This window comes from Anopheles gambiae, chromosome 3 (assembly GCF_943734735.2).
Source record: "Anopheles gambiae chromosome 3, idAnoGambNW_F1_1, whole genome shotgun sequence".
Lineage (NCBI taxonomy): Eukaryota > Metazoa > Arthropoda > Insecta > Diptera > Culicidae > Anopheles > Anopheles gambiae.
The window spans coordinates 35,438,286-35,457,057 of record NC_064602.1 but is presented as its reverse complement, the minus strand read 5'-3'; the positions used below and the strand labels follow the sequence as shown (position 1 = coordinate 35,457,057).

The 18,772-nt window shown below is 46.8% G+C and overlaps 1 protein-coding gene across 12 annotated transcripts in view; it reads left to right on the top strand.

The window, feature by feature from the left end:
• Positions 1–18,772, top strand: part of LOC1271375 (rap1 GTPase-activating protein 1) — a 161,353-nt gene that overhangs the window by 1,491 nt on the left and 141,090 nt on the right. For 5 of the 12 annotated variants that reach the window (XM_061657907.1, XM_061657906.1, XM_061657902.1 and 2 more), the window contains exon 2: positions 13,605–14,166. In XM_061657907.1, coding sequence (XP_061513891.1) covers positions 13,907–14,166 — 260 coding nt within the window. In that variant the 5' untranslated portion in view covers positions 13,605–13,906. Of the gene's footprint in view, positions 1–12,727; positions 14,167–18,772 lie in introns of those variants that run through there. The other 7 variants (XM_061657899.1, XM_061657898.1, XM_061657905.1 and 4 more) reach the window with 3 other exon arrangements.

The following is an 18,772-nucleotide window of genomic DNA, read 5'->3' as shown; positions in this document are numbered from 1 at the left end:
TTGTTTTTAATGACGAGAGATGGCCGAACCAACACAAAAAAAAACCCTTCATCGATTGCCAGAGAGAAAGAGAGAGAAAGAGAGGAGTATAGAGAGATATAATTAAATTGCGTTCAAAAATCAATAATCTTTCTTCCGTCTTCCGTCTTTTTGTAGCCTTCTCAGCGCATCGCAGAGTGTCGAATTTGGGGCGAAGACACTCGCTGGACCGATTGAATGTATTGGGAGCTCCGTCTGAGGGAAGCTGCTGTCGTTGCGGAAGCCCACACGACTCCTCTTTCCTGCCCGCTTTGTGTAAAACCAAACCCAAGTGGTCCAACAGACGGAAGCGATGATCAGGCCTGGGCTGATGATGATATACCCAATCCCAATCCATCCCATTCCCCTTGATCGGAACGGACCGGGATGATAACCCGTTAATCCACACGCCGTAACGGGGAGGAACACGCATCGGCCCCCCTTTGCCAACATGAGCGCGCACTGTTGACGCGCGCTTATCACGCGTGTGAAGCAGCCCGCGATGGGATGCTGTGGTCGGGCCCGCGTTTGAAATTCCCGGTGAACCGTGGCAATGGCGGAAGTTGGGTATTGCGGGCCCGAATGACAAACGGCGGGCCGCCCGACAGACCCGAACTACCCAAGCCGCTTCAGGCCTGATTTAAGCGCAACCGATTGTGAATAATTGATTGAGCGCTAAAAGCAAATTCATTCCCAGTTTTCGAACGCAGAAGTTATGTGCCTGTTTGCTTCTGCTGTGTTGCGCTTCTTCGTGTGGCACTGTACGAAAAGTTTCGCTTTTCACCGACCAACAAAAAAAAAAAAAAAAAGAGCGGCGTCGTCTGCTCGGTGAGAAACGGGGTCAGCTCGATATTTGACACATTTTTTTTTCTTCAAACACTTCCGTCCGATTTTCGGCAATTGGGGACTAGAGGATTCGGTCATTCGGGCGGGGTGAAGATGAAGATGTTTACCTTTCGAATCACCCCGCCCATCAGGGTTGTACCGATAAATACTGCCATCGAAACGGTATGCGTCAACCGGGGAAGCGATAAAGTATCGTGTTTTATTAGGATCATCTTCTCACCCTTATCTTGTGTAGGGTTTCTGTGGCCAATTCCCAAAAAAAAAACCGTCCCACTTCCGTCTTACACCGAGCGAGAGAGGTTTGGAGAGAATGACACTCAAAACGACACCGAGCCCTTCAGGGAAGGGTCAACTGTACATGAAGATGAACGACCCGAAACCGACGCCCTGCCTTAAGTCCTTTCACTTCAAATCGGACATTGGCACTTGAAAATACGGTCAGAAGTCGTCACCGCTCAGCAGAAGCTGTTTGAAGGAAAGTGCTCTTAAACGCGCCTTTCCGCTCCAAACCCCACGCCTCAGTCAATTTGCATGCGCCGTACGCGATGTCTCTGATGTTGTTGGAGATATAGTGGAGCGCACCAGTCAAGTGTCAAAAATTAATTCAAACCGCTGGAGAAAAGCGCTGGGGAAAAAGGGCAACCGAAGAACCAATTGACACTGATAGCGCGTGAGAAGAGGAGAGTGCCGGTTGCCGACTGTCGTTTTTGTTTTGTTGCAGAAAGAAGGAAGTAAGCCCGTTCGCACCATGCGGGCGTCTACGTCTCTGTCCGGAGCCGGAGCAACACATTTCTGATTTCAATTCCCCCCGCTTGGAGCGCGGATATTAATTTATGCGCTAGCGAGGAAACAAGCATTCCGCAGCGAAAGGGCCATATGGTTTCCAGAAGGCTAGGCTAGACCGATGCCGCCTTTAGTTTCACTCATTAACACCGGGTGACGATTCGTGAATGCGCTTGCTAGAGCTGTCATCGTTCGTTGGGTGTTGAAAAATGGTGGAGTTGATTTCGTGGCCGTTTCCCAACGCGTAGAACGCGAAACACTGAGGCGTGTTAAAAAATGAAGTAAAACAGCGAAATTGAAGCAACATTGCGTGCAAAGTTTGCCCACAGTAGACACACGCGCTAACGAGCACGTCCGAGCGTTCGTCGGAACCGGGGTGGGGAGTGTTCCCTCCCAAGAAGCAAGACCTTAGTTTCCTCTCCCCGTTTGGGTCATTAAAAAATGAAATGAAAAGTAACCTGTCAGTAGCTGAAGCGTACCGACGTTTGGACAGCTTATGACTCGTTTTTGCTGATGTCCAAATCCACGGGAGAAGCTTTGCGTGGAAGAAGCAGCAAGTAAGCCAACCAATTTAAAGGGAGCCGTTTAACTTTAAAGCCCATCGCATCCGTCTTCAAATCCAAAAAAACAGGTTGAGTGCATTTGCAGATTTTCACAACCAGCGATAAGGGCTTCGCCGGATGTACGCATTACCGGACGATTTGTGTTGCAATGCGTGGAAAAAAATGTCACAATTTATTAGACAAATTACGAAGAAAGTAGAATGTTTTCCTCCCCCTCGACTCTAATCTTGGACAGTGGCAATAACCCCGACACAGACACATTTTTGTCTTGCACCAATGGTTTACATTGACTCTTATGTTTCATGAGTGTGATAAGCGAGAATGAGCTCTCCGACAGGGCCAATTGGATGCTCGCGCCCCTCGGGATGGAGCAATTGAACGCGATAATGTCAACCGGGATGGCCGCCGATGGCAAAGCGCTCATCCTGGTACGCGTTGTCCCGGTAATATGGAACGGGGCGACAAAACGGAATGGATCAATCCATTCGTTCTGGGTCGGTTGCTGTCGTCAATCGGTCGTCGTAGTAAATAATTCAACGCCACCCTCGCGCGCAAATGGGTTGCGAATTGCACAATTGCAGATGCTGAGGCGATGTTCTGTTGCACAGAGTGCGCGACTCGCATCATCCTCGTCCGCAGGATTTTGCCCTCGTTTTCCTTTTTAGCTAAACCCCTGTTCTCCCCACCGTGGGCTCCGGGGTTTCATTTTACATAATTTGAAGACAACTCAGTGGAGCGTGAACCTCGGGTGTCTTTTTTTGTGTGTGAGTTTGTTGCCTTTACCAGATTGTTTGTTTTACGATCACTGATATTGGTGGGTTGTAAGCGTTTTGTCGCATAAAGCGATTACACAAGTTCGTTCCTTTTTTCTTGATGTTTCACCCCCTTGTAAACACACACACACATAGATAGACACTGATTGGAAAGCGTGCTGGTGGTTTTTTGGAACTGATACTCCACCCCGATCGTATTTCCAAATCGTAATAACGTCGAAGTTGTGTGTGCACTGCACAATATCAATACTTGCCGGCGACGGTTGCAAGTGTTGCCCGCCAGCACAAGATGCCGATAGATGAAGGCACGCGGATGTCTGCTAAACATCCTTTCCTTGTCATCGATAGGCACAGATAGAGAGAGAGAGAGAGAGAGTCAGAGAAGCAAGGAAATGGGGAAATTTTGACGATTTCATTTCCGGCACACGGAGATCAGACCGAGAGCGCACAAGGCCCCTTTTTAGCATAAAGCCATCAAGTGTTCGAGCCGTTATGGATGAAGATGAAGAGATTCCAGGCCGCGTCTTATTCGTTTTGCTTATGGACGTGTATCATCGCCCTACTTCACACCAACACGAGCGAACCAATGAAGGCGTTCGCTGCTTACTCTGTGCAGGCACTGAACCTCCAGTATTCCAGTGTTTGTTTAATAAAAGTCAGCAGCCACAGCAACCAACGGACCCGAGATATCAGTGTCCGGGACCGATGAAGTTCCTGCCACTGTCGGGCATAAAAGCAACGCAAGCATATCCTTTCCGGAATGTCTCCCTGCTGCTGCTACTGCTGCCGTTGGTGCGGGTGCATTATGGCCTATGTTCGGTTTATGATCTTCTCGATTGCGTCTCCGCTTTACTCAACTGTAGTGCTGTGCGGTTGAAATGGTGGTGTGATGTGCATTGAGCATTTCTTTTTTTCCATTGCGTCGATAATCGGGCACGAACAAACGAAGAAGAAAGAGAATGCAAATGGATGAGGATCGGGAATGAAGTGGAAATCCGGAGACGGGGACATAAAAATGCATTTGGATTTTCAAGACTACAGGCCTGAGCCCGGTGCCGGATGACTCTTGCCTGGGTTGGTTGGCTTTTTTTTTCTTTTCTTTGTGTCTTCCCACTTCCCATTTGAATGCAGTTTTCGAAGTGCGCAGTGCGTGTTAAATTGTTTGTAAACACGATTGTTCGACTTGTGCCTTTTCCCTCTGTTTCTTTCGGGAGCTTTCTTCACATTGCATTGTACGGGTGTGAGGAAGTTGTCGTCTTGGCCCCCGGGTTATGGTGTCGTTTTTCTACTTTCCTCAATTTTAGCAGGCAACAAGTAGTGTCACTTTCGGACTGCAGAAAACTTGTCACATCGTCATAATTGTGCCACATTTCCCGCTGCGATTGGGTGGGTTGTGTGCAGCATGCAGGAAGCAAAAAGACACAGCCTCATTAAAGACACAATATTGGCAATGGAGGAACCACCCTGCCCAGGCACGTTATTGCAGCAAAGCGAGTAAATGAAGTGGCATTTTATGAGGTTGTTATGAGTTAAGGTCCTGTGATCGATGCTCAGAAGATGTCTGAACGGAGCAGGAAGCGAAAGACACACACTCGCTTAGATCGAATGATTAAACTTCCCGATGCAATGGAGCATGCAGCAAGCTTTACGGTGCAGGAAGAAACAAAACAACCAGCACATCAGGTGATGGAAAAATTGATTGGAAATTTTAAACCCAGCTCTCTGCCTTCAAACGAACCTCCATTATCCTTGCCGTACGAAATTGTCGTCCCTCCATTATAGTTGTTGCCATTGCGAGGGGGGGGGGGGGGGTTTCCCAGGTGTTGGATCGATTTCCAGGGATCAGAATGGGGGAGCAAACCGGGGATTGAAAGTTCACTTTCAATTTGTCCGCTACATCGCGGCACCATTCCCTGGGCACCACGGCGGTAGAAGGAATTTCAGTACACGCCAGCGAAGAAAGTAGGATGCGCTACGCGTTCCATCGCTGTCCTAGTTCTTGGAACGGGGTGGTAGAATGAAAAGAACATTCTTCGCTTTAATATCCATTCCTTTCTGTGCTGAAACTGAATTACTGGAATTCGCTACGGTTGATAACATTTGCGGGAAACCGAATCATTAAAAGGTGGGAGAGAAAGGGAAAGGTTGGGCGATCTCGTTTGTTCGAGAACTTCTTGAATCGAGTTCAGGTCGGGCTAGGAATTTCCGATTGTTCATCTGCAGGCGCAGTTGAAATTGCTGGAAGCTATTCTCTCTTAAAAGATCTTGGAATAAGATTTATGTTTGTTTAGTTAAATCCTAGTTATGAGCTAAACTTTACCAATTAAGCAAGCACTTCATTGTCAACACAGGATTAAGGAGCTGTTTTTGAAGAAAGGAAGGAAGGAAGTACTCTAAAAACATCACTTCAAAATCCTTTCTGAAAATGTATTTCTGTAGTATCATTACAAACATTAATAACATTAGCATCCAATTAAGCGTTACATAAACCTTTTCCAGTTGTTGAGTTGAGACAGTTGAGATCGAAACAGTTCTACTAGGATAATCCAATCGCCTCGGTTGAAGTCCAAATATTGGCAAAAACACAATCATATTTAAATCTTTGTGTATTTCTTGTTGTATTAGTCTTCACATTTGACTTGTTTAGTTGGAACGTGGTTTACTTAACTTCAAAAATCAATAATGTAGTGATGGGAAAAATGAAGATTTCGTCGGAATCGATTCCGGCTAGCTCCGAAGTTTTCTGGAATCGATTCCGGATAGTAGGTCCGGAATCAGTTTCCGGAATCAATTCCGGAATCGGCTCCGGAATTGGTTCCGAAATCAGCCCCGGAATTGGTTCCGGAATTTGGCTCCGGAATCAGAATCAGCTCCGGAATCGGAATTGGTTTCGGAATTGGTTCCAGAATCAAAATCGACTCCGACTTCGGAATGGACTTCGAAATCAGAATTTGCTTCGAAACGGAGCCGGTTTCGGCATCTTTATAGGAATAGGCGTTTGAGTCCAATGATGCTATATGTTAATAGCGGCAAAGAATCAAAATTTACTTATAATTGATCTATTCACATGGAGATTCCCGGACTTATTTCGTTCCCGACACTTCTTATTTCAATTCAAACAATTCCATTTCTGGAGTCAAACCTGACTCCGTTACCGGAGCAAGTTGCGATTCCCAGGTCCATTTCGATTCCGAAGTCAATTCTGATACCGGAGCCAATTCCGATCCTGGAATCGATTCCGGAGCCGTTCCCAGGATTGATTCCAGAGCCGATCCCAGATTCGATTCCCGAGTCGACTCCGGACTCCGGAATCGGCTCCGAAGTCAACTCCGGAATCGGCTCCGGAACCAGCTCTGGAATCGGCTCCGGAACCAGCTCCAGAACCAGCTCCGGAATCGGCTCTGGAACCTATTCCGGAATCGGCTTCGGAACCAACTCCGGAATCGACTCCGAAATCGGAATTGATTCCAGCATCGGAATCAGCTCCGGAATTGATTTCGACCACGGAATCGGAATTGGGTAGGTCCGATTCCGAGCTCCCACCACTACAATAATGTCGTTGGTCTTTCAACTGAGTCTTTTAAATATTAATCTCATCTTTTGGAAAATCAATTGATACTCCCGACTTCTCGAGTCACCTAAATTCAAATGTTTTCAATTTGTGCGAAAACATGTAAAATTGCTTTTGATATGATTGTGAGGAGAAACCCATCCTTCTCCTTTCCCCTGGGCAAATCCACCTCAGACAGACAGTTATTACACCTCGAGACAATCTGTCGGTAACTAGCCGCAAAACATGTATACCACGCGTAATGCGCTACACATACAACGGATCGGTAACAAGCGATGGAACGCTTCTCACTATTTTGCCCCAGAGTCTGAATTGATTTGTGCGTTTCGAGAGCTTAGCTCACAATTGATTTATATATAATCACGTTTAATTATTTTGCTCTAGCGCACCTTCATGTTGCTATTTTCTATGTTGTATTTGTAGCTACATTAGACGCCGCGTTTGTTAGGCCAAAATTGTTTCAAACCCCGCGCAAAAGGTACACACACACAGTATGCGCACACGCATTTCGGTAACTCAGAGTTCGCTCGCTGGTCGAGTATAACACCGCGCGGAAGGTGATTATAAACAAAAGTTTCACCTCAAAGTTTCCAACACCTCAGGCCGAGGTGCGTGTTTTTGCTTCTCCAGCTCTCTCTCTCTCTCTCTCGTTGCCCCTTCGCTTCAACCACTCTGTAACGTCTCCATTCCGTACGTTCAGTTGGAGCTTTAATAGAGCTTCAGCGGACGGTCTCCGGCGAACTCTCCTCCGTGCCAACTTGTTGCTCGTGGATGGCGCGCAAAAGCAGCTACGCCAACCGTGTACCGTACTGCTTAACTTGGACTTGGTGGCGTACCATTTTGTGTGCCGTTTTGAAAAAGCACGCACGTTTCGCGCTACGATACTGCGTTTGCCTGTTGCTATTCTGCATGCGCGCAACCACAACACAACAACAAAAAAGCGGACGCTACACGGAACTCGCGGAATGGAGAAACGAATGGAGAAACAAAAACGGTCGGTGCTGCTCCGACCGACCGGGCGGTTTTGGGTAAGGTCGGTGTGTGTTTGGGCCTGGCACGATTTCAAACGATGGCCACGGATGAATTTGGCTGGCTCCGTTCGGTGTGGTGTGATGTGGCCGCGCAACCCTGTACCACTATGCACACCAACACGGGCACAGCGTGCCAGAAGTGGCGTCGATTGGCAAGAAGTAATTTAGGTTTCGAAAACTCAAACTGCTCGAAGAAAATTCGAATCACACCCACCCCCTAAAACGCCCCGGAATGGTCGAATCGAAAAATAACAATACACACATGCACACATTATTAATCCACGCGCTAATGTTGACGGCAGGGCAGACATTCCAACAAGACATCACGTCTGAATTCGTTCAGGTATGCTTTTTTGCTGTGCTGATTAACTTTAAAGCAACTGCAAACCGTCCTTGAAAACCAACAGCGCTCGAACACACTGCGAGTTACTGCTTCCGATTAGAGTGCGTTTCGTTACATTGATGAATTGCCTGAATTGACGGCATCGTGTTGATGTTGGGAATGTGTGAAAATTGTCACACGTACCTTAATTTAACTGCCAGACGACCACAGCCAGCAAAAAAAAGGACGGAGTTGTTAGTCACACGAGCGTCTGGTGTAAAGGGTCGTTAGTAGCACACACAAACACACCCAGATTGAAATGGGTTCCAGCCACCAAGGATGCCCTGCCCGCGTATACCGTTCGGAAATGTCACCCATGTGGACACAACAGCACCTAGAGTGACGTGTTTAATGGGCCCTTCTATAATGTCCTCGGTCCCTCTTGCCGTTGGGGGAGATGGATTTAATTTGACCGCCATTAACGTTTAAATCACAAATGGCAGGTTCGATCGGGCGCTCGAGTGATTCGAAATGTCTTGCCAAGTTGGAGAGATCGAGAATGGACCGTAAATCGATTAGATAAAAAGGTCGCGAGGGGTAGAAAGGGGTTTCGTTGAAGGATTTATACCTCTGTTTCCTTTTGCCATAAAAACTGCCATAATACATTATAGGATGTAAATCCTTTACGTGATGCCACTGTTACCAGTATCTTCATACTATTATTTGTTGGTGGATCTCCCTTGGAACCCATTTTACAGGCATTTAGAGGCGTGAGAAAAATGTCATAAACCCCATTTGGCAGGGTTCATCGTTCATTCTAGCCCCCCCCCCCCCCCCCCTCCAGTACAGATCCGTACAGCAGCGAAAAGTTTTTATTTGCGGACGCCAGACAATTGGAGCATAAATCAACGGTAATTTGCGTTAGTTTGCAGCCCTGTATTGAGACAGAGAGAGAGAGAGAAACAGTCAGAGCTACGAGGTACTCGAGGGCAATTCTGGGATACAAATGCTGGCAATCATTGGCCGGGGTCCGTGGTTTTGGCCGGTTCCGACAGCCAGCACGTACCGAGTGACATCGTAACGAAACGGACACAATGTAATGGTTTTGTTTGTGGGAGGGCGTTAAAACCAAGCTGCACGTCACTTACTGCTACTGTGGCCGGTGGGGGGAAAGGGTTCTCTGTACAGTCGTCGGACGTCGGTTTTGCAACTCAAGGCCGTATTCATTGCGAAAACCGCTGAAAATGCTACCCCAACAAGCGCTGGCTGGAGAACCACGAGAACCATGAGTTAAAGCGCGGTTGGCGTTAATGTGGAGATGAGGTTTGCGTTTGGAGGGGAGAGAACAAGAGGGAGTCGTGGCCGGACGTGTTTGGGAGATTGTGACAGGATGTGACCTTTGGTCCCCGGGTGCGTCAGCAACGACAACCATAGGGAGCTCCGGGGAAGCGAAGGGAGGTGGAGTTTTGTTAGGATGGGATTGCTTAATTAATTTTAAATTAGATCCCGAAGAGAAATAAGACCACCACCGGAAGGTAGGTGGGAGGAGTCCCGGACAACCTCCAACAGTGACTGCTGAGGCAAATGCTCGACAGGTGGCAGAACTTTTCAATTGTTTTTTGAAGCATGTTACGACGGTGATGAAAGAGGGAGAGATGGACAGGGAAATTGAAGCAAAAAAAAAAAAAAAAAAAACAGTTTGCTGGTAGAGCACACCGGCGGGATTAAAAAACGGAAGCGGAAGCTTTTCACGCAGGAGTGAAAGGAAATTTTTGTTCGTAGGTCGGTTGGGTCGGGACACCCACGGAAGGTCGGTCGGTCCGGTATGTACGGCATCTAAATCCTCATCCATCAACTTCCCATGCTGGTTTTTTCCTCTGTACTGGAGGGGGTGAAAGCATTCGCAGAGAGAGATATAGTGGGATACGTTGACGTGTTTTGTTTTGTTGTGGATTACCCGGAAGTCCTTGAGAGTGCAAGGTGTGATTTAGGGGAGAATAAAAAGATGATAAAATTGAAAGCGGAATAGCAACTTTGGGGGGATTCCAAAAAAAGGAACTCCATTTCACCATTTACTGAATTCTAATGAAGTACGTAGTTGTGTGACGGCTCATGTCATATTGGAAGTTATCTGAGATGTGTAATCCACAACCTTAGCTACCTGGCGGAGGAGGAATTAGTTACATCTTTGCTCGGCCGTCTCATAGGAGATACAAATCAAGAACCTTTTTTCCAAGATCTGTTTCATTTGGTGCGAAATAGTTGAGGGGAAATTGCAAAAGTTTTCTCAATTCCAAGATCCCAAGTATCCACATCATTCTTGGGTAATACAAAACCCCAAGACCTGTTCGTAAATTGGTTCTTTGATCATGAAGAGATGAATTCTTTGGATCTTCCCTCCAACAGGTTTTCCAAAGAAGAAAAACTAATGTATTGAATAGCTTCACGCAGTGTGATGAAAGTAAGACGTAAAAGCCTTGACCTATTTTCCTCGTGATCTGTGCTCCAATTTTCATCTTTACCTTCACCACCACCCACGGATTGAACCTGGCCTTGTGCGCTCGAAATTCCCATAAAATCATAATCACTACCTCTTGAAGCGGCGGTAAACAGAAACATCACAGAACCATCATCGGCTAAACAGACGCCCAACATCTCCAACATCAACACACTGTTGATCAGATCTGCGATCGTCAAAGTTGTCTGAAGTCGTTTGCAGACAGTGACCGACAGAGATACACGCTTACTCTCTATTTTGTACTCCTATAATATTGCACACTCCAATCGATCGGCTGATCTCCTTTCAAGTGCTAATCTGGTCTGCAAGCCACTGGTCGATGTGGTTTATCTCATCATCGCCGTGCTGCTAACAAACATCCACTCCCGTGACATTGAGTCAACAGTCTCTGGGTTACGTTTTCAGCAACGTTTGTTTGAGGTTTTTTTGGGGGAAATTACAGATACAGCAAGAAGTCACACCTTGAGCAAAAGAGAGCGAAGAAGGGAAAAAAAGAAACATCCAACCAAAAAAAGCTGGGGGTGTGGATGAGTTTCGGTGTTTGGCCGAATTCACCTTTTCATGTAAAACATAACAAAAACCTTTGCGTGGATGAAGATGAAGCGTTGACTGTTTTGTTGGGTTGGAGCATCAAGCAATCTGTTCAGTCCGAAACGGTTGTGGCGCATTGTTGTGTGCCACGGATCGTCCATTCATTCTCCCACGAAATCGTAGAGCATAAACTAGATCGTCAGCGTTGGACCAGGAATGGAAGAGGGGTCTGTGTTAGTAAGACAACGGCAAAAACATGAGGTGTTTAGAAGGCGTGGGTTTTTATGAGATGTGATCATCAAATACAACATGAACCAGTAGGGCAGTAGGAATGAGAAGAATAACAAAGCACACGACCGCGGCACGGCCATTGAAAGATGGTCCCCAGGCGCATTCGTGCGAATGATGGTGATTTGTTAAATTGTGTTTATTTTGCGTTTGGGAATTAATCGCGCGTTCCGGAGATTGGTTGTAGTAGCCTCCACAAATCTGTCTAACCTGGAGGGGGGGTGGAGCGAGTCCGGGCCACATTTTGCAAATGAGATTAAGACAGCTTCATGGAATGTGTTAATCGTCAGAATGTACATAAGAAGCAAAAATATAGACGGTCAAATGAATTAGAATCACAATCACGTTATCACCAGGGCTGGGGGGACCATGCGGATTGTGCAACAAATTAGACACTCTTTGCGCGTCTGCCTGCCTTATCAAGGTCTTTGGCGGTGTCTCTTTTCGCATGGGGAAACTGTCGCTTTAAATGGCCACTTTGAAGAAGGCTCGCAGGCTGCGCGCCACGCTCAAGAAAAAGGCATTTGTAACAACGAGCAGATAATTTATGGGTCTTACTTTCGATACTGCCGATGCGTGAAACGCGTTTTCCTGTCTGTGCCTTTTTTATGCTGGTAGGTGTGGGTGTTTGAGTGTGTGTGTCTAGCGATTGTGTTGTTGTTGTGGGTGCGTCTGCCGAAAGTTGAAGCGTTCGACAACCGCACCTTTTGGGAGACGCTTTCAAGTTGGATTCTCCAAGTCTGAGTGAGGCCATCGTATCGCGAGGTTCATCGTATACCCCCGCACAAAGTTGTGGACGAGGCGGAACTAAATGGGCCCAGATATGATTGATCGCTTCATAGGAACACACTAATACCACTACCGATACCCAATAGATAGTAAAAAAGAAGATGTGTCGCTTCGTTTGTCCACCCAAAAGGGTGTGAAAAGTGATGATCTTCTCCTCAAGCTCGACGGTCTCGGAACGTCTCGATCGTCTCGATCAATGTCTTGACGGTCGATACATTTTGAAGAGCTGCTGTTGCTGCGGATGGAATTAGGCACAGTAGAAAGTTGGTTTCCGTTCGTCTAAATTACGTGTTTCGGGGTGTTTTTCGTATCAAGAGACGACACACATTTCTTCCGCCGTAAGAGCTTTTGGGAGGGAAGGAAAAGTCGAAATCAGGTAATGAACCAAATCTCGTCGCATCTCAGGCACATTGCAGGAAGAGAAGGAGGCTTTGGAGGAGTCGAACACAAACGAACGTTAAATTAATCTCATTTCCCATAAGAGCACACACTCCGGTTGGATTGATTTATCTCGTTCGCTCATCGCCGATTCGAGGCTTTGGAGGAGTGTTTGAATAGGCGCGTTTAAATGAAATTTATGGTTCAATTTGTCGTAATTTCTGTGCTGGATTTCACTGCCCATCGTAAAGCTCATAAAGCGTCATGAACAGAGGGTAATAATAAGCCTTTTTATTCTCTTTTTTCCCCTCCACAGTGACTATGCTACCTCTAGAGGACTTAAAGCATTGAAGGCTTTAGCTCTGGCCACTTGGAAAGGATACAAACTTCCGGCTGCTACCAAATTACACCGAAGCGAAGGTTTCGATCTATGTCTCTGGTTTGATTGGAGAGTGGAGTAAAATTTTGGAAAACTGCCATCATCGTCATCTTCGATGTGTGTGTCCTTCGCCGGCGCTGATTGATGGACAAATAGGTGGTAGCGTTTCGGTGCGGTGCAGGTTTTTTTTTTGAGGCTGGCGTAACGCAATACGCAACTGCGCCAACCGTTGTGACGACTCGACGGGCCCGAGTGGCATTGCCAGTGGAGGTGAAATGAAAGTGCAGTGCAACAATAATTAATGCACAACCACAAGACAAGAGACGAATGTGAAACGGATGCGCGCATCGTGCGGGTGCGGTACTTGGCAGTGGAAAAGTCGAACCAAAACGTGACGCGAGTACACCAACGCCAACTTCGTCGAGCCGTAGCCGTAGTGGGTGGCGGTTCAAGACGCGTGTTGGAATGTAATTGTAACGAGGTGAAAAAAGAAACATCCAGACGTCGATCGTTCTGTGTCCCACTGTGGCCGATCTTGTTAACCCCACGCGAGTGAGATTGTGTGAGTGTGCCAGAGCAGGGGCTTCGAAAAATTGCAAAGAAAAGTATCGGAAAATCGGTTCGAACCGGGGGTAGGGGAAGGTGGCGTTAAGTGTAGGGAAAATTACTCCAAAATTGGTTTGTTGGTGTGCAATAGTGTACTCGCGCTGTCTGTTTCTGTGGGTGTGTAGCCGTGAAATTGGCCGATAGGGGGAGAAGGTGCTGCGCGACCCAAAACCGTATTACTAATTTCAATTGCTCTTCTTCTTCCCAGGCCGTGTACGTGTTTCTAAATGTATGTGTGCGTGTATGTGCCCCACAGCGAGGGGTAGGGAGCGAAAAAGTGTAGTGTGAAATATCCAACCCCTGGCTGTGTGAGTGTGTTAGTGTCCAGTCTGTGGAAAACGACTACGGTGTCCGTAGCTTCATAATCATCCCAATATCTACCTGCCTCAGATGATTGATTGAGGTGATCACCGTGAAGAAGAGGAAGAAGAAGACGAAGAAGTTTCCACCTCACATCTCTCACACGGGAGGGAAAGTCTTCACCAAGCTAAACCAAATATATACGTGAAAATGTTGAAAATACAAATGCTCGAACAGATCGTGACGAACGAGAACGTAATCGACGATGCTGATGATCAGCGGCACAGTGGCGGTGCTGGCCGGAGTGCCGGTGCGCTGTCACCTGGTGGGCCGTTAGCGGACGGCAGCTCCAGACCGGGTAGTGCCAACCTTAGCCCGATCGCATCGAAAGGTTCTTCGACGTCGGGTGGCGCTGGAGCGGACGATGAAACGCGCAGCCTTAATCGGAGCTCACGCTTATCACCACAAGGGTAAGTGTTTTTGCAGATCGCTGTGCTATGGGGATTTGTTTTGCACATGTAACACTCAGGGGTGGGGTAATGTTTTGAATTTGAGGGGAAACGCAATAATGTTATGATGGAGGTGGTTTCTCTTTGCGGGTTTATCGAAATGTTTGTAGAAAAGAGGTTTTCGGTCATAACATATTGATAAGGTATAACGAAAAGTCTGAACTGTTGAGGTCCGGACATTTCTGGGGAATTCAACGCTGTTGTAAACATCATTGCTAAGGATGATATTAGCATTTACTTATTCTTAACTTACTCTGGATAGGTCGTTTTAAGGAATTATATTATATGATAAGGTTCCGAGGTGGTTTGTTAATCTACAGCCTTTAGGCAGATAGGCATCAATCTCTGTATTAAAGCTCTCTTTAATATCTGAAGTACTACAAGACTGAAGCTAACTGGAGATGCGTATCAAAAGACATGACGTCGCTAAAGTAATCTTGAAAAGTGATGCACTGTTTACATGACAAGAGTAGCAAAGGATTTTTGTTTATTCTTGAGGATTAGAACCAGTATTATCCAGGCTTATAGAGACTATTGTTTATTGGTTTGTAGGCTTACTAAATGTGTTGAGATCCATGACTTCAAACTCTCCTAAGATGCTCTATTGAGGAATAGGGCTTAAGATTTTACAGCAGATATTAACAGGGGTTTTAGTTATGACGAGTTAGAGTTATCTAACCCTCGAAAATTCTTCTGAACTAGAACTTCAAAAAGCGTTGGAGAAATGAATTTATCAAAATCTATGAAAATGAATCCAAACTCTCCGGTACACCCAACACTCCCATATCACACCTCGGTGCAAGTACAATTTCGCGTCAAGGTGCAATAACCGAAACCGATGGCAAATTTCGTGCCTTAATACGAGAAATAATCATCGCTAGCAGAGCCCCCGGCCCAGGGCACAGCGGATGCCCGAGACGAGGAAGTGCGCGCAGCAATCGGGCAGGAGAAAGAGAAAGTGTGCGACTGGCAAGAGGGCGGAGGTGGTAATGATTGCAAGGCTCATTTGGAGTGTAGCGATCGTGGTATGGTTTTAACTGCACGTTCGAGTTAAATACATAATTATTAGACGCTAGTTTGTTTTAATCTACACCCATTTACCGGGCTCAATACGTCAATCAGGCGAAATGCGGCGTATCGGGACGGGCGAATGAACCAAAAGGTGTCGATCACACGATGCCGAGTGGGGGTGTGCAAATGAAGCGATTGCGTTTGCCGACATTGTTTTTGTATACAAAGCCACATAATATTGGCTTTGCCTGTTGTCTAGTCGATCAAAGGTAGAATAAGGTTTTGTGGTTGTGTTAGGACATCAAAGCCATCAGCATCAGTTTTTGAAAGGAATGCGGGATACGGTCATTGTCTCAAACAGCCGAAGCAGAGATATTTGCTAATTCTTCAATCCATTACCTTCTGGAAAGAGGCGTCAAAATAGTGGTTTGACGAGATTAATCCATTAGCTTCGATATCGGCTCGCCGATAGGCATCGATTGGGGGAATGGATGAGGCCTTTATGCTCGGCACGGGAGGCACCACAATCTTCTGAAAGCAGCCCGTTTGATTGACAACACGGCGTTTCAGCACGCTCCGACCGCGTCTGTCAGCTACTGAATGCGTGATGTTTCTCTTATTAGTGATGGATTAGATCATCCGGCAGGTTGTGTATTTTTTCTTCTGGTTGCTTCTTCTCTGCTTCTCGCTTCGACGACGAGCACAATCGAGCATGGAATCACATCACAGGGTGACGTTGGTGGTTGCTTTCTGTGATGGTTTCAATCATACAAAGCAAACGTATCGGCACACCGATTGGTATCTCGAGAATGATGGAAAATAAACATACCCCAGCCGTGTGTCCTGAAGTTGACACACCACCGAAACCGTGTTTATTTGTTCTACTGGGGGGCGGCTGGTGTTTTGTGCCAAGGGCGGCCTCAGTTTCACGGTCCATTCCACTGACCCATCTCTGCAAGCTCGTAGTTCATTATTTTACCGTTTGAAAATCGGTTTGGTATTCTGCGTACGGGGAGCGAAAAAAAGCAACAAGTGTCAAATTGGGAGGCCCTAGGGTGCGGTTCCCCAATCGCCCCGGGGGCACCATGACCAGCTGGTTTTGCTATTGAGGAAGTGTTTATCTGTCGCGCTAGTGTTGCAGCGCTTTTGTTTTTTTTTGCGGCTCCCACTGCTGCTGCTGCCGCTTGTTGATGTGGCGGATGTTTTGGTCTGCTCGTTGGTTGTCGACCCCGCACACAGACTTATTGGCACACAGCGGTGCCAGAAATCAATTTCGCCACCCCATGTTATCGCTGGGTGAGTTGGTGGAGAGTCCTTTCCCTCTGGGTGCCTCTAGATTTTTTTCTTCTCTTGATGCGATGGCAGGATAAAAGCATGTGCAGATGAACATTTTTTTTTGACAGACACTAGATTCGCACACGCAGCAAACAACAGAGCGAACTGGTGGTGGTGTTTGGGCGCAGAGGAGTAAAACGTTTCAATCACACGCTGCAGGTGGCAAATAGAGAGCAGTAAGCGTGCGCGTTGATGTGCTGTTTTGTATGTGATTGGATCGGAGCGGTGGTCGTCACTCTTGTCTGTTTTTATCGGTGAATTTAATTTTATTTCGATCGTCAATCATGGGGGGCTGTGCTTGTGGAAAAGCTTGTTGATTCGTTACGATTTTCGTAACAAGATATGTGCTCTTCTTCTTCTTCTTCTTCTTCTTCTTCTCTGTTGGTAGTACACGAGATCCTAATCCTACATTCCAACTACCTGTTATCATTTTCGATCAGAATTTTGATTTTTAAAGATTATTTTGCTCTTCTTCTTTTTAAGTCTCGAACTGACGACGAGCGCGTATCCACACAAGAGCCTCCCGCCTGCCGTCTTTACCATCGAAGCGGGTTTGAAACGGGTCGTTAAAATACCAATAAATAAAACCCGGGTAAGGTGTTCTAGACCAATTCCTGACGTAAAATCAATTTTAATCCCCGTAAGCTCTATAAAACCGTCTCTCTCGCTTACTTTTCGAGAAGAAAATTTATTAGCTCATAATAATTTAACCCATTAGGTACTTCCGAGCAACAGGAAACTCCCCCACCGGGGACGATGTTTTGGGCGGCAAATCAGGCGAAGACAAAACGAGGGCTTCTCTCGTCCTGAAAAATAGCATAATATTCTCATGTTTAAAGATTCGGTTCCGCTTTTCCCATCTCCAACGACTTCTGCGCTATCGTTCCCGTTCCCGAAGGCAATCTCGCTTCGCTGTTGTGTTGATTTTTGCTGGCCCCGGTTTTCCCACCGGTACACGGGCAGCTTTTTGCACGGCTCGCACGACCAACAGCATCGCCCAGCAGAACATTATTTATTATTCACCGACAAATCAGCATAAGCAAAGTGGTATATGCGAACGGTTAGCTTTTTACCGTGGCTTAGCCCCCGTGTAAGCTCCGTGTGCGAGATGGGGCGGCGAGCAGGCTGCCCCGAGGATGTCGGGATTGGTTTTCCATTTTCTCCGTGCGGAAGTGGAAACAATCCCTTCCCTCCTCTCCTGAGATACGTTCCCTGTACTTTCGCTCTCCTCGGTGTGGTTTTTTGTGATCCGGTGGAGGCTGGCTTCCGCTCAGCTGTGGGTGACTTTATTCCGGGGTCTTCACGGGAACGTCAATCTCGTCCTGCATGTTCGATAAATGTAGATTAGCGCGAGGTATTAGGATGTGTTTAAAGAGTGGAACGAGGCACACTTGCTGCCAGCAGCTTTCCACTCCATCCCTTCAGTGGATATGAATCGATTCATCATCAGATTGGTTGTACCGGCTTTTCCTTGTGGCTTGTGCGGTTTTTTTGGGGTACGGTTTGATTGTACCCTTGTCAAAAATGTTGCACAAGAATGAGAAGAATGGGCCCGGTAATACATCAAACTTTGAAACGGTAAGCCACACACACACTGTTGTGGCCGTTGTGGATTGACGTCATCGAAACTCGAAACGGTTCACGGCCGTAGACGCAATCTGTGCAAAAGGAAAACCCTCCTCAAACTAGTTTCGGAAATTCGGCAATCGGGAGAAGTGGTTAGGAGAATGTTAGCCGGGAGAAAAGTGTTTCCCGGGCTTTACAAAAATATTTATTTACGCAATGGAACAATCTCGCGTTTTACTCCTCCTCGGGCCGTTGCCAAATTTTTCCCTACGTCATCGATGGGGTAGTGTATACTCGGAATCGATTTTTAGTAGCTTCCTTTCATGCGTCGCACACATTCCAGCACACCCTGAAGCTCTGGTTAGTTTGTGTGCGCCATGCTTCTTGACCCTGTCATTCGATCGTTTGCAACGGCTTTTGGGCAGGCGGAAAACCTTGCAGTACCCGTTTGCACTATCGTCGGCAGGGCGGGCAAGATACTGTAAACACAGTTGAAATTTGCCTACACAATGATGCTCGAGCTCCTTGCCTGTCCTTGCCTGACGGTGGCGAGCTGGGTGTTTATCGGCGAATGGACGCATTTTTGCCATTGCTTGATGGAAGTTCAATTTATTTACTTTCGCAGATAAGCAAAACATTCTCGAAGGGCACGCTT